General features: G+C 40.5%; 1 protein-coding gene, 1 long non-coding RNA gene and 3 other non-coding genes across 5 annotated transcripts; all 5 read left to right on the top strand.

The window, feature by feature from the left end:
- The first annotated feature begins 33 nt into the window (after nt 1–33).
- RPS12 (ribosomal protein S12) lies at nt 34–4,030 on the top strand. Its single transcript, XM_053972569.1, has 6 exons — nt 34–99; nt 239–290; nt 715–831; nt 2,516–2,618; nt 3,086–3,187; nt 3,941–4,030. The coding sequence occupies exons 2-6, from the start codon at nt 277–279 to the stop codon at nt 4,001–4,003; spliced, it is 399 nt and encodes a 132-aa protein (XP_053828544.1). The 5' UTR covers nt 34–99; nt 239–276; the 3' UTR covers nt 4,004–4,030.
- Nucleotides 1,558–1,632, top strand: LOC128805859 (small nucleolar RNA SNORD101). Its single transcript, XR_008436608.1, has one exon. It is a non-coding gene; the product is annotated as a small nucleolar RNA SNORD101 (small nucleolar RNA).
- Nucleotides 2,933–3,019, top strand: LOC128805858 (small nucleolar RNA SNORD100). Its single transcript, XR_008436607.1, has one exon. It is a non-coding gene; the product is annotated as a small nucleolar RNA SNORD100 (small nucleolar RNA).
- Nucleotides 3,478–3,612, top strand: LOC128805857 (small nucleolar RNA SNORA33). Its single transcript, XR_008436606.1, has one exon. It is a non-coding gene; the product is annotated as a small nucleolar RNA SNORA33 (small nucleolar RNA).
- A 2,219-nt stretch (nt 4,031–6,249) lies between the features above and the next one.
- On the top strand, nt 6,250–7,990 carry LOC128804628 (uncharacterized). Its single transcript, XR_008436127.1, has 2 exons — nt 6,250–6,876; nt 7,049–7,990. It is a non-coding gene; the product is annotated as an uncharacterized LOC128804628 (long non-coding RNA).
- Nucleotides 7,991–14,426: the final 6,436 nt, after the last annotated feature.

Here is a 14,426-nt window from a genome sequence, read left to right as displayed (position 1 = left end):
GCGCGCGCGCGCGCGTACAGGCCGGGGTCCTGTGGCGCTATAAGAGCGCGCGGCGGCGGTCACGCCCCCTCTCTGTGCAGCGGCGCGCGGCGGTGCCGGGTGAGTGTCCGCGATGGCGCCGGGGCCCGGCCGGGCGGGATCCCCCCGGCCCTCGGGGCATCGCGGCGGGAGCGGGCCGGGCGGGGGCCCCGGGGCGGCCGGCGCCGCTCACCGGGGCGGCCTGTGTCTGTATTTGCAGTAGGAACCCAGGCGGGGACCGCACCCACCGAGAGCGCCATGGCCGAGGAAGGGTGAGCAGGGCCGGGGCCGTCGGGGGCGGCGGGCGGAGGGGCCGGGTGGCTCCGTTGCGCGTCAGGCTCGGGAGCTCTGGCTGTGCCGTGTGTGCAGGCCCCGGCGCGGTGCAGCTGCGTGCTTCCTGCGGGCCGGGAGATGGGCGCGGGGTCCGCCTGGCAGGGCTGCTGTGCGCATGGCGTCCTTCTCCCTAAAGGAGCACGGAGGCAGCATGGCCCGGTGGCTCGCCAGGAGGATTTAATGCCTTAGCTTCTTTCAAGTTCTTTCTGTTCATCTGTTCATCTGTTCTTTCTTCGGTATAGTGCTTTAACTTGATTTTTTTCTGTACTTTTTAACGGCCGGATGCTTGCAGGTGAACGGGAAGCTTTTGCTTTTAGTTTAAAGTTGTTAGCACGATCAGAACATTTTGTGTTTTCTCTTTAGCATTACTGCTGGAGGTGTAATGGATGTTAACACCGCTCTGCAAGAAGTGCTGAAGACCGCACTTATCCACGATGGCCTTGCTCGCGGTATCCGTGAAGCAGCCAAAGCCTTGGACAAGTAAGTGTGGTGTCACCAGTTTCTCTGCTGTGAATAGTAAAACTGGGTGAGACCTTGTGATGAGGTGTGTTGAACACCTGCAGTGGCCATTTTGTTCAGGTGTTCAGTTTAAAACTTACACAAGATGATCTGCCAGTAATTTTTGTCTTTTGTAACTTCTGGTTTGGGGCCTTAAAGTGGAATCTTAAAATACAGAAGCTAAACTCGTTGATTGAAGATCAGCAGCATCTGGTGTATTAGGTTCTGTAATTTTGTGGCCCCAGTGCCACTGAGTGTTCATGTGGGTGTGTGGGTTTTGTGAAGAAAATTGAATGGGGCCTGCTGTAGTGACTATAAACATCTGGCTCTCAAGAACCTTACGTTTTAAGACGTAATAAAGTATTCTCGGAACTTTATAAGATTTTAATCGGGTCAATATGTGTTTCAGACTTTTCCTGGAAGAGTTAATTTCCTTTTTATGAAAAAGCCTTAAATTCATAGATTTCTTATACTTCTTCTGCTGTCTTTTTGTATATTGCAACAGTACGTAAATTGTCACGGTGCAATGTCAAAACAGCATTGAACTTAAATGCCTGTCATTAGGTAATGAGTTATGGTCTTTTCTAGGCAAAGTATATCTGTATATATATACTTTATATATATATATATATATACATACAATGTATGTTTATATGCAAATCCATACACGCCTTGCAAGGAAAATCTGCTTAAATGTAAAGCTGCAGTGTTTGGGTGATGACTTCTCAGTTAGTCGGATACCCCTTCACTCGTCCTGTGAGTGATAACTGCTGTCTGACAAACCTGTATGCAGAAACCTCTGGGACAAGGCACTAAACAAGGGCAGAGAAACAACGTAGGTGACTGACAGCTGGTTTGTGTGAGCTCTTCTGAGTGCAGCTACTGCTTTATAAGCTGTGTGTTCAGATGATGTGTGTGAGGTTTGTACACGTGTGTGCAATGGTTCTTGCTTGGAAATGTTTCTGGCATTCTGGTGACACTCCTGATGAAGAAGGTCTTTTTAGGGAAAACTGACTTTGTTTGCAGAGGTCACATTTCATTAGGTTAAGCATAGAAGACCTACTCAGCTCTCTCTGTTGTCAGGTATCCCTTTGGTATCTTAACATTGTACCACAGTATACAAAGATCCTAATTAGAATTGAGGCCCTGTCATTACAGCTTCTCTGAACGTAAGTAGAAAAGATTGTTCTGAAGAACTTAAAACACCTTGACATGGAAATTCAGCTTTTAGTAATTAAAATTCTAATGTTCAATTACTGTAATCTGTGGTAAATAAGAAAAAGTGACTTGTAACTTGGTTGCTTTGTAACGATGACAGTTCTGTAGGAGACCTGGTGTTTATCCAGTCATCAGACCTTTTTCCTATGGCTGAGAATTTATTTAGTGGGATTTTTAGAAGCTTTCAAAACAAAAATAGAATCTGAGGATAAAGCTAACAATGTATAAATAGCCTGTAATGTATATATGTAAAACATTAAAAATGATAAATCACATCAAAAGTATACTTAGAATTTCAAAAGCTTATGGTGTCTTGTAACCAAAAGTTAAAACTTAGGAAGTGGTTCTCTAGAAATGCATGTGTTGAAGGCAATTATTTTTGGTTTTGATTATCAAGAAATTTTAATTGGTGCCTCAAGTAACATCTGTTAGTTCTCTTTTTTTTTAGACGCCAAGCCCACCTCTGTGTTCTGGCCTCAAACTGTGATGAACCCACATATGTAAAATTAGTTGAAGCACTCTGTGCAGAACATCAGATCAACTTAATAAAGGTAAGTGTCAACTTGAGACAAAAGTTTGGAGCAGTTATGCTCCTTGTTTCAGCACGTAGAGAGCTGAAGCTTTAGAGCACTACTGTAATTCTGTGTATGCCTTACCTGGAGAGAACTTCCCTTAGCAGCAGATTGTTCTGGTTCTGCATGATTGCCATTTTTCACAGTACAAAAGCTGTGGGTGTAAATGGCAAGGGATGTGGATTGGTTACTTTGCACAGTTAAAGTAAATTCTGGTGTTCTGTTTAAGAACTAAAATTATTGCTGGGAGTGGAAGGTGGGAGAAACATTCCTGTGACTTCAGGGAGGCTCAAGCTGTACGATGATGATACTTTGGCTCCCTCTGCTGATGCCTGTGAGGAAAGCAGCCATCCGTTACCCAATGCTTCTGACAGTACAGCAGCTTCTGGGCTGAGCCAGCTGTGCCAGAAGTGGCAAGTTCTAATGTGATGTGGTGCTCTGCACAGGTTGATGACAACAAGAAGCTGGGCGAATGGGTGGGTCTCTGCAAGATCGACAGAGAAGGAAAACCTCGCAAAGTGGTGGGCTGCAGTTGTGTGGTTGTCAAAGTAAGATTGCTAATTATATCTTATTTCTTGACTTCTGAAAATAAGTAGTAAACCAAAGGTTGCTTTAGATAAGGAACTGTTAAATACAGCTCCTAATTTTTTTTTATAGTTTTATATTGTTGATAGTGAATAGAAGCTGCTTTCCTGTTTCATAGTCCCTGTCATTTTTATTTATTCATGTACATTTTGTGAGTTAATGGTTGTGTCCTCAAAGTATCTATGCCTATCTGCCAGTAATCATTAAAAGGAAAGGCCTACCTAGAAGATAGGAAGCTTTGCTTTAGACAGAAGAGCCAGTTCAGTGTGTCCGCTCAACTTGAAAATGTTTTGCGGAGCTTATTTCACACTAACACTGGCAAAGTAAAGCCACAGTACGAGCCTTGAAGACTTTGTGGTCTCTGAGGTCCCAAGAGATGGCTACATCTTCATTATGAAGACTAGTGCCTTCTGCATGCATTTTCATAGTTACTCTACTTTTTCACATGCTTTACTTGAGTTTCTTTAAGCAGAAAAAATTTTGTTTGCGTTCCTGCCAATGGGTGGTACATTTGAATGGAATAGAACAGTACTTTATTAGAACAGTCTTATTAAAGAAGAGGGGAAAAACTGGCAAATTGCTTGAGCTTACTTTTGTGGAATTTTGATAATTTCTTGTGAAAAAGTGTCAGAATCCATTTGTCCTTGTGAAAAACAGTTTGTAAAATTTAGGATGGGTCTGTCTTTATGTTAACAATGGGTTTTATTGTGTTACAGGACTATGGCAAGGAATCTCAGGCCAAAGATGTCATCGAAGAGTACTTCAAGTGCAAGAAATGAATGACAAATAAATTTTGAACCAGTCTAGTGTATGTGTGATTAATGGTTTGGTGTCTGGAACAGATCTTTTGAGTTGTAAAGGATAACATCAGAAGATGCAAAAAACTTTTCAAGTGTTGGTGTAATTTATTAGTATTTTAACTGTGCCAGATTGCTAAAAAGATTGTGGGGATCCCTGCCACCATTCCTCTTTTAGGGTAGTTCTGCTTTCTGTTCCTACCCCAGAAGTTACCAGCTAGAACATGGCACAGATTCAAGTTGCAATAATGCAGACAGTTAAATACTATCCTTGCTTGGTAGTGCTTTGGTCTATATTTCTAGGATTCTGAGTAACTTATCTAAAGTATTAGTGCCTCTGTGATAAAAGTTTGGGTCCTTCTACTGAGACAAATGAGAAGAACAGCTTTAACTGTTTCCCAATTCTTCTGAGATGTTGCAGGATTTCTATAAATGCTTTCCTGATGTATCCAGGGAAGTTAATGGACACAATATGTGTTTCACTTCTTTCTCTGCCTCAAATTGTGGGCGATAGTATCTTCTAACTAGTATCGTCATGCACTTGTAGATCTGATTCTGTAGTTCTCGGTAGGGTAGCCAAGTAGTTAAATTCTTACTTGCTCAGATTAGGCAGTGTTAAACTCCTAACTTGCCCAGTGTTTTGGTTTCTATAGTAGTTAATAACTTGGTTCAGAGCTTGTGTTTTCGTCTGTTTTTTTTGGAAGCAGGGGATTTAGTCTGGTGTGATATGTTACCCTCCTGCAAGTTGTTTTATATATCTTCAATTTTGTGCTGAGTAGCTCTTAAGTGGAGTGAGTCATAAGGAATTGCTGATAATGCTGATGTGTAAGATATGAATGTAAGTATATGGGGATGAGCACCTGTGGCTGAGGAGATGGGAATGTTTATCTGTTTTTCAGGCTTGACTTAAGTTTTCATTATGGTTTGTAACCCCTCTTGATATCCCTAGTCATAAGAGTGAAGGCAGGCATCTTCCCCATCTGGGCTCAGGTGCACTTTTCTTACAGCTCTCTTCTAGGCTCTTGAAGGGTCTCGTAGTTTTGGCCCTGTCTGTTACTTGTAGTAGAGTTGAGTGACTTGGGTTGTTGAAAAGGTTTCTGTAGTAACATTTTCAGGTGTACTCAATAAAGTCACCTGCTTAAATTTGTATGGTCTGTATCTTTTGCTAAACTAATGCATGTTCTCAGAAAACAGACCTTAAGGTTTGTCCAAAGGAGGCTGGCAAATCTTGTGAAGAGTCTGGAACCAGTTAGGAAGCGCATTATTTAGCCTGGAGGAGGCTTATGGGAGACTATGTCACTACAGCCATCTGAAAGGAGGTCGGAATGAGGTGGTCTGCTCTCTGAAGGAGCAGGTTACAGGTTAAGAGAAAATGGACTGATGAGTTTCAGACTGGGTATTAGGAAATACAGTCAGGCATTGGATCAAGCTGCCCAGGGAAATGGTGGAATCAGCAATCCTGGAGGCAGTTAAAAGACCTGAAAATGTGACACTTAAGAGCATGGTTTAGTGGTGGGCTTGGCAGTGTTTGGTTTGCAGTTGGACTCCATGATCTTTTCCAAACCTAATATATTCCATGGTTTAATTCATGTGTGTTAAGCCTGCAACAAAGTTGAGAAGAGTCCAGCTCACACAAACTTATTTAGGTTTACAAAATACTAATTTAACATGTTTTAACTTGGTGTGAGAAAAATAACATCAAAATCTTTTTCGTGCTCGATTTATACCAGTAGAATGGCAAATGAATTAGCAGTAGCTGCGTTATTACATTTCCTCCTAATTCCTGTGAAGGGATTAAAGTAAGGGGGGCTGTAGTTTACAAGCAGGTTTGTTAGGCAGTGTTTTGCTGCAGTGGAATGACACCTCAGTAAACGTTCAGGAATGTTTTTTTTTTTTCCTTTTTTTTTTTAGTGTCACTGTACCATTTTACATAGCAATGAATATTAATACTAAGGAATAATATCTTTCCATGCTGAGTTTTTTTCATTGGAATAGAATCAACACTTCCTAAGTGTTTTTTGAAAGAAGGAATTAGGTTGAAACCTGAATTTTCTTATCAAAATGCTTAGGTGTCAAATTAGGGCTTTTCCAGGAAATGAAACATAAGAAATGACCTTGGAGCCTATGCAGAGTAAGCACTGGAGAACTGATTTAAGTTTGTTTTCTGCTTTTTACTTAAGATATCCCTAGGTTTTGGTTTATTTTCAAAAAATTCCTGAGATCCAAATTGCACCCAAGGCTTTTGATTCATCTTGATATTTAGTGAAAGTTTATTTTCCTAAATTGGCTGAGGCAAAGAAGTGACTGTTAGTCCTTCATACTGCATGACTTAGTAAATGCTTGTCTGAGGCCTCTCTTTTGTGGACTAAAAAGAGCCAATATCTTCATGCTTTCTTAAAAAAGGGTATTTTTTGCTTAACTGTAGAAGATGGACTGATTTTGATATATCCTTCAGGATTTCAGATAAGGTTTTGAAGGAGTAGGGTTTGGGATTCTACTTGAGGTTGCAGCCCCCCTGCCCAAAGGGGTACACTACTGGCCTCCAGAATGCATGTGGTTAGCACTAAACATGGGAATGGAAATTAAAGACTTCAGTTAGGGTTTCAGGACTGACCCTGACTTTTCCTCTGTTCATTGTATTTAATGTCACTTGCATGTTTTCCCTTTGAAACAGGGATAGCACAGAATGGTTTACTCAGTAGTGATGCATGTTTTATGGCTTTTGATTTTTTTTTTTTTTTCTTAACAGAAATATAGTGTTTGGGTGATTTTGTGTGGAAGGGTTGGTGTTTACAGGCCTAAAATATGTTTCACCATGAAGTAGAAAGCTAATGAAGTGCTTTGAAGAAATTATGGTAAGTCATTGTGAATGTGTCAAGCACAGACTTCAGAGAGCATTGGAGAACATCCTATATGATAATAATAATAATAAAAAAAATTTTGAAACCAGTTAAGGTAATTTTCTTTTAGAACCACCAGTGTGTCATCTGGACCACTACTGGTTTTCTGTCTTGTGTTTTGCTGTAGGTCACAAAAGCTCGAGTGTCTGGACAACAGCAGCACCAACCACCACATTTGTACAGTTCCTGGTTTGATGGAGTCAAGGGCCTGACTGCAGCTCCTGTAGGAGAATTGGTTATACCTGACCTCCCCTGTTTCCCATGACAGTGCATATTTCACTGTTTCAGCCCCTTGGAGTCTGGGGTAGTGGCACAGCTACTCTGCTGCTTCTTTTTAAAAAGGGGTGTGTGTGCTTCTGATGTGTGAGCCTGAGAGCTCGCTTGAAGGTAATTTTGTTTTAGGACAGCTCGCTCAGCAGGATCCCATTGTAGTGTGCTGGTGTGGTTTGCAGTAGCACAAGTGTTGGGGCATCAGGGCTTGTCAGCAGCAAATCTGCTACTGCACAAGCACTTTTGTGGGCTTCAGCTATTTGGAGAGAATTGTTTGCTTTGCTTGCTCTGCCAATAGAAGAGATGTTCCTGTCTTATTTAATGCATTAAGTACTTCATGAAGGGTGAGAACTAATCCCACATACAGAAAAAAAAATAATAGGCCACAAAATAACCTGTAAATAAATAGGCATAGGTCCCAATATTTTCTGTTTAATAACATTTCTGGTTAAGAATTGCCTCTACCTGTCTGATTTTGTTCCTTGTTGATTTTGAAAAACCTGGCTATGCCAGCTACAAGCCAGTGTTCCTCAGGTGTCTGTGTTCCTGAAACTGGTGCAAGCATTGTCCCTGAAACCTGCTCCATTTCCTGAGGACTTTGCAAAGGTCTCTCATCCAAGGGTGTGAAGGAATTCTGAACATCTATTTTTCAGCCTTGAAGATCTCTTGGAGATTATATGTTTTGGATGTGAAGCCTTAGTAAGATTTGTAATTTTTGTTAGACTGTTGCCTGGAAAGTAGAACAGATCTTCCCTAATAACATTAGAGTGATAACATAAAAGCAAACCTTTACTTGAAAGCTTTCAGGTACACGATATGGCAAAAACTGAACATGGCACAGTAATTCTACAATTTTTATAAGGTTAATTGATTAGTATACCTATCACATATTGTCCAATTAAAAGATTGGTCGGTTAGGTAATAATACCCAGGGTACTACCCCACTGTAAGCAGCCCAGGGGCTTCTTTGCCCCAGTTCTGTTATCTCTAGTCCAGATTCTGGTTGTGTAACAGAACATCCTTGTAGTTGGTTCTCTTCTTGGAATAAGACTAAATATTTTAGGAATGTGTTTAGGAGGTTAGCTTATTTTCCTAAATGTAGGGAAAGAGGGCAGGAAAATTACTAGGAGCTACAGCCATGCATTAGCAATCTACAAAACTACAAATGTAAGAAAAATAGAAAAAGCTAAAAATCTTGGGCGTCAAGACCATTGAACCAGATAGCAGATGTTACGTGAGCACAGATGTGGTTTGTATTTTTAAGCCTTAAGGAAAGCAGACGTAATGACAAATAATTATGTTTTCAATGGTTTTAGACATTTAAGTAAATGCACATTTTTTCAGCCATTGGTCAACAAACAAATGTTTGTTTTGAGATTCTCTTTAATAAATTGAGCAGATGGAGCAGTTAGTATGGGTTGTATGTAATGATTCCACATGCATGCATAATTTCTTGGTGCACTGGCATTATTTTTGTATGAAAGTCCACTACAAAAATCCCTAAGTGCACATCAATTGCTTCATGTACCTGATCTAGTCTAAATTATAATACAATCTTTTACAGAAGTAAATCACTATACAAATAGCTGAACTTTCAGCCATTTGTTACCATGCTTCCTCCTTTTCATTCTGAAAGTGTCCAAGTCATATTATGTGAACTAATGGAAACTAATCTGAAAGTCACTTTGTCTTAAGGAGCTTTTACCATCCTCTCCAATCCAAAAATGGGGGGGGGGGATGGAGGGGGGTTATAGTTTGTAAGTAAAAGTATTTAAAGTATTTTCACTGAGACCTCTGAGCAACACAATATTACATGAAATGGGGATACTTAAAGTAACAAGTATGCTTTTAAAAATTTTTAAAAAAATACAATCCAAACACAATTTGTTTTAAGAAAATTATTGATACCTAATATTTCATACTGCTGAAAGATTAATAGGCACAAAACAGAGTTATATAAAAATATATCTACAAGGGTGAAAATGTTTAGGTACAAATCGACCTAGCTTGTCCTATAGCTCAGTCACTGTCAGGAATCTGTTGAACTTTGCTTTAGTCTGACTAAGGTCTAAGGTAAGTTTTACACTTTGAAGCGGAACAGTAGTGTCAGTATGTTAATGTTCTAAAGTATACTAATGTGTAAGCAGATAGATACTGTTTTCCAGAAGTGATGAAAAAGGCATTTATGTCAGTTCCTGTCATGCCAGGTTCCTGCCCTATAAAATTTACGATCAAGTTGTGAAACTTAAAAATTTTTTTTATGTGGAAATGGAGAAAAATGTTTATTAAATTGCCTGTTTCCAAATTAAAAAAAAAGAAAAAAAAATGTACTTCCAGTATGCTTTATTTTTCCTTCTTACCTGAGTGGTTCTAAGACATTTTCTACAGTGAAAGCGATCAGATCCCTCTTAAAATAAGCTTTGTATTTTGAGGACAGAAAAAAATCCATGACCCCTAAGTAACCTTTTGTATTGATTGTATTGTTAGCAGCCAGTGTGTTGGATAACATAGTACAGATGCTTAGGACGGGTTTAGGAAGGCAAATGGGGGAAAAAACCGAAAGGTTTCTAGTTTTAAGACTATGTGTTTAAGGGAATTGAGGTCATGTTTTGTAGAACGCCTCCACAAAAAAAATGAAACACCCTTAGATATCCATATATATAAAAGTGTTCGTATGTCAATAGAGCTATGGTATATATTCTTTTTCATCCATTTATTTGAATGGACAAAATTCAAGTATGACCCTCCAGCTTTGCTGTTTTCAGAGCAGCAAAATAGAATGTTTGTCAGCACGTGTACCTTTACAAGCACAAAACTTAGCAAGCTACTGTACTTGAAAAAAACATGTAAATTCAAATCCTATTTCTGCAGAGGCTGACTTCCATCCCTCCAAATAAAAAGCTCAGCTTGTTCTGACTCTTCCCTCATGGTTGTCCACCATTTGTTTTTCAGCACCACAGCTTTTACACTTTCTTTTAAAACCAGTATTTCTTGATGCTTTTTTGATCATTGTGAACAGCATCATCATTCTATCTGACCTTCAAGACCATATACACGTCCTTTTCAGATTAAAGTTATTGGAAATATATGTGCCTCTTTTACTTGTTATTGTGTGAAAATACCCCTAAAGCTACTGTTTGGACATGAATTTTGAGTGATTTTTCTTATATTAAGAAGAGAAACAGCAAAGTGGTCAACATGGTTAGTAGGAGGTGGAGGCAGAGCAACAATTACAAGAGGCTAAGTCAATGAGACAGAGACAGTCTGGCCATGAGCCTTGAGGTGACCCTCTCTCACTCTTGATTTCCTGCCAATAAAAATCCATAAAATGAGTGGCAAAGTATAGGGAGATCAACTGTCAAGGGACAGAAGAATGGAAGAACAAAGATGCATCCATGCAGACATGTGGGTGTGCCATTTTAAAGGTAGATTACAAAGCTCAAGATAGTATTAGGTGGGAAAGAAAAAGGCTGTGTGTACTGTCCTGTTCAAGTCTCTTGGCATGTATGATTTATTTAAACATTCAGTCATATGCTATTTTTTCTACAGTTGTCTCGGGAAATTTGAAGGCAAACCAGCAGACCCTAAGAATGGTCCAAGGTTCTGCTGGGATGAAGTCTGCAGTGTATAAAATAAACCAAACAACAAAACCAAAAATACTACCAAACAACCACTACCCCCGCCCTCCCCCGCTCAAAATCAGCCCCAACAAACCAAAATGAAGACTGTGGTTTTATGGTTAAAAATGGTGATGGATATTTGTGCCACCAAGCACCTGTGTGGAGGTTGGTAAATCACTTGGAAATGTTCATTGAATGTGTGTTTTCATTCCTTGGATGCACCAGCTTGCTAGTGCTTTGTTCTTTACTTAAGCATAGAAAGCTACCAAGCATGCTTTATTCTTGAAAAATAGAGTTTAGAAGAGTCTCAGACTGGGAGGTCTGCGTGGATGGGTGCCTGTAGCTTATAAATTCTAATTTCCCAAAGTGTAGAATGGGGAACTAGTCCTGTTTGGGAGGATGGGTACCCCAAACCCTGTTCTGCTTGTCCCGGGTGCCTGCGCTGGGGCTGGGTGTCGGGCGCTCCCGGGGACCCGGCGGCGCTTCCCCGGCGAGGCAGGAGGTGGCAGCCGAGCCCCGGCCGGAGCCCGGGCCGGCGGGAGCAGGTGCCGGCCGCGGTGATCCCGGCGGGCTGGCAGCGAAGGAAGCGAATGTGGAATGCGACTCTTTAATGCCTTTGAATGAAGTTGCATGCTATGCCTACTTTCCAGCATTGCAACCTTGTAAAACCCCAGCACGTCAGGTGTTGGGGCTTTTACGGTGTGTAGAAATGTGTTTGCTAAACCCGAGGACTAAGTTGTTCAGCTGCGACACCTTTAATCCGTTTTTGTGGGAGCTGTACCACACAGGGCAAACACTCTCGTCTGCTTTCCTTCACAGAGATACTTAACGAACAAGCTAGCAGGTTTGGGTCATGTGGTCAAGGATCCGGTTGTGTGGAAGTTCACTTCATACCTTGTAAGTAGCGCCATCCATCAGACCAAAGAGCACCATTGTCAAACACATAAAGGAGCAGCATAGACTTGAGATAAGAGCCAAGATAGGTGAAGGCTTTTTTTTTTTTTTTTCCTCCCTGACTCAAGTGTCTGATGTATTACAGTGTTCAAAGTATTTCAGTATGGTTATATTGTATTCACACATATGCAATGTATTTGAAACATTCCTACCAAGGAGATTGTGGTAAAAACAGTAATGTGCAGCTTGCTGGGTTTCATTGTGAAGTAATATAATATCCACATGTGCGAAGGCCAACGCAATATTTTATTTTTTGCTTACCCCAGGGAATATGATATTAAATTTATCAGCTGAAGTATTTGAATGAGAACTCATAAATATTTTCTGAGGTGCATCAGTGGCATACATAGGGAGGGAGAAGACATGCAGCACTGGGTGCAGAGGAAGTTGTTCATGCTTTCCATCCTGCACTATCCCATAACAGCTATGCCTTGCCCTTCAGATGGGATATTGGTAAAGTTTCTTGGTGACTGAAAACAAGTCTTAAATTGTGGAGAATTTGCTTGTCTGTGATTTTTTCTTGTAATTATTAACTCTGTTGTACATGGACTGGATACAGAGCTTGGGGAGAGAGGAGAAGGCTCCCAAAAAGAGAGGTACTGTTCTGAAGACATTTCAAATGCACAGGAGGGCTGTCGGCCTGCCTCCTTTACCTGATGTGCTGTGATTGTAGGCATCCTAGATGGACAAGCTGCTACCAAATCTAGGAGGAGTTTGCACACTGCCTTTGAGTAGTTGTAAATATTCCAGGGCTTAAGCAAGCATCTCTGCATGGCATTGCCCTGTCTGGCTGTGGTCTAGCCTCTTGTTTGGAGTTCATTTAAGCATCTCCTAAGCAATTCTGTAGTGCTTTAGAACAGTCCAAGCCATGCTGAGTTAGCAGTTCTCTATCAGCATTGACTCAGTGTGTACCTGCAGCTAAAATTGCCCATATCAGGAACAGTACTGAGAACAAGACCAAAGAGTACATTTTAACAATGTAGAAAATCTTTGTGCCTCCACACCTTGATTATCACTTACAATTAGTCTCTGCATCTCAAGAAGGGCATATTTTTTCTCAAAAAAAGAAAAAAAAAAGAAAAAAAAAAGAAAGAAAGAAAAGGACATCTAAATTTACTGCAAAAAAGTAATAGCAGGCTTATGGTTTCACTACAGTTTGGAGAGAAAACTGAAGAGGGGTGAAGCCGATTTATGGCATCAAGAAGGCAGCGCAGAAGATGAGTGTTAAACTTGTTTACTAAATCCTACAGTACTGGATCAGAGAACATGTATTGAAACTGATCAGATGTAATTTAAAACAGGTTTTTAAAAGTGCCTTTCTTTAAAGCCTGTAATAAACTTCTAAAACTGGCTGCTGCATGAAAGTGTGAAGTCAGAACACATCAAGAGTTTCAAAATAGATTAGACAAATTAATGGATAAAAGGTGCAAACCAGATCCTATTGGGAAGGTAGTGATATTCCCGCTAACACCTGAAATCTAACAGCAGGATGCAGAAGGAGCATGAGGATTAGATTTCAGATAGTGGCTTTTTTCATGTGCTCTCCTTAAGCCACTTCTGCCACAGCCACTGTGGGAGACAGAAACCTGCGTGATGGACATTGGTCTCACCACCTGGGGCATTTCTGGTAGAAAAAGATTATATGGGCATGCCCTTGGAGTGCTAAAAGAGCTCAAATTGCTGCCTAAAGTCTCTTGTTTCAAGGTCACAGAATTAAAAAGGTACAAAAGAAATCAGCACTTGCAGAGAAAGCAAGTCAAGAGGAGGTAGCTGCTACAATCCTTTGGTAGTGAAGAAGCAAGACTTTTTAGGAGTCTGGTTGATTAGCAGCCAGCTCAAAGGTGAAGACTAGCAGACTGAGGATGGCTCAGAAGTGAAAGAAGTAAAAAACCTTTTTTTTGTTAACATTTGAGTTGAGAATATGAGAACCATGATAACCTATCAAGTTAGCTTTCTATCTTTACTTGTGGGAAATTGTATTAAAATGTCCTTGAGCTTCTTTCTTTCTGAGCTTGCTCTGGTTTTGCAGTGGATGCACATTCTGTGACAATGTCATCCTGGGAATTACATCGCTCTTGGATCTACTTATCTTCTACTGGCTGAAATTGGTCCAGGGCTGAAGCTGGCATGTGCTCTCTATGTATGTCACCTCCAAGTATGTCACCTTTGTGCACCAGGATGGGCTATTTCCAAAAGGAGGTGAAAGTTGTATTTGTCCAGCCCGTAATGTCTTTAGTCACCCAGGTCTGCCCTTATTAGATACATTCTCTCTTCATAATATTTAATCCATCAGAAAAGATGAACTGGCACTTTTTTTTTTGGTATAATAGCAAGGAAGCTCTTGGCACTTCAGAAGGCATTTCTCCCTTTGATCTAAAATAGCCTGTGTGCACTGACTTCTCTGGCACACTGCAATGTTCACCAGTTCTCTTAAGTTTTCCTGAGAGGAACAGAATTGTGAAGGTGGTGAAAGGGTGAACACGGCAAGAATTTATTTGTTTTTTTTCTTTTAGCTGCTGTTGGCCTGACATCTGAGGAATGAAGCTAAATTTGTAAGGACCATATTTTAAAATATTTGCCAGTTGTTCCAGATAATAAAATAGGGATTTTTGTCCAGAGGAGAAGAAATGAAAAAAAATAAATATAGATCTTTTTCACCTA

The sequence above is a fragment of the Vidua macroura genome, chromosome 3 (assembly GCF_024509145.1).
Source record: "Vidua macroura isolate BioBank_ID:100142 chromosome 3, ASM2450914v1, whole genome shotgun sequence".
NCBI classification, from domain to species: domain Eukaryota; kingdom Metazoa; phylum Chordata; class Aves; order Passeriformes; family Viduidae; genus Vidua; species Vidua macroura.
This window is presented reverse-complemented; position numbering and strand designations above follow the sequence as displayed.

Bases quoted from the DNA above. Each gene is read 5' to 3' on its own strand.
- RPS12 (XM_053972569.1), top strand. The intron at 832-2,515 runs GTAAGTGTGGTG...CTTTTTTTTTAG, and splicing joins GCAGCCAAAGCCTTGGACAA to ACGCCAAGCCCACCTCTGTG. The intron at 2,619-3,085 runs GTAAGTGTCAAC...TGCTCTGCACAG, and splicing joins ATCAGATCAACTTAATAAAG to GTTGATGACAACAAGAAGCT.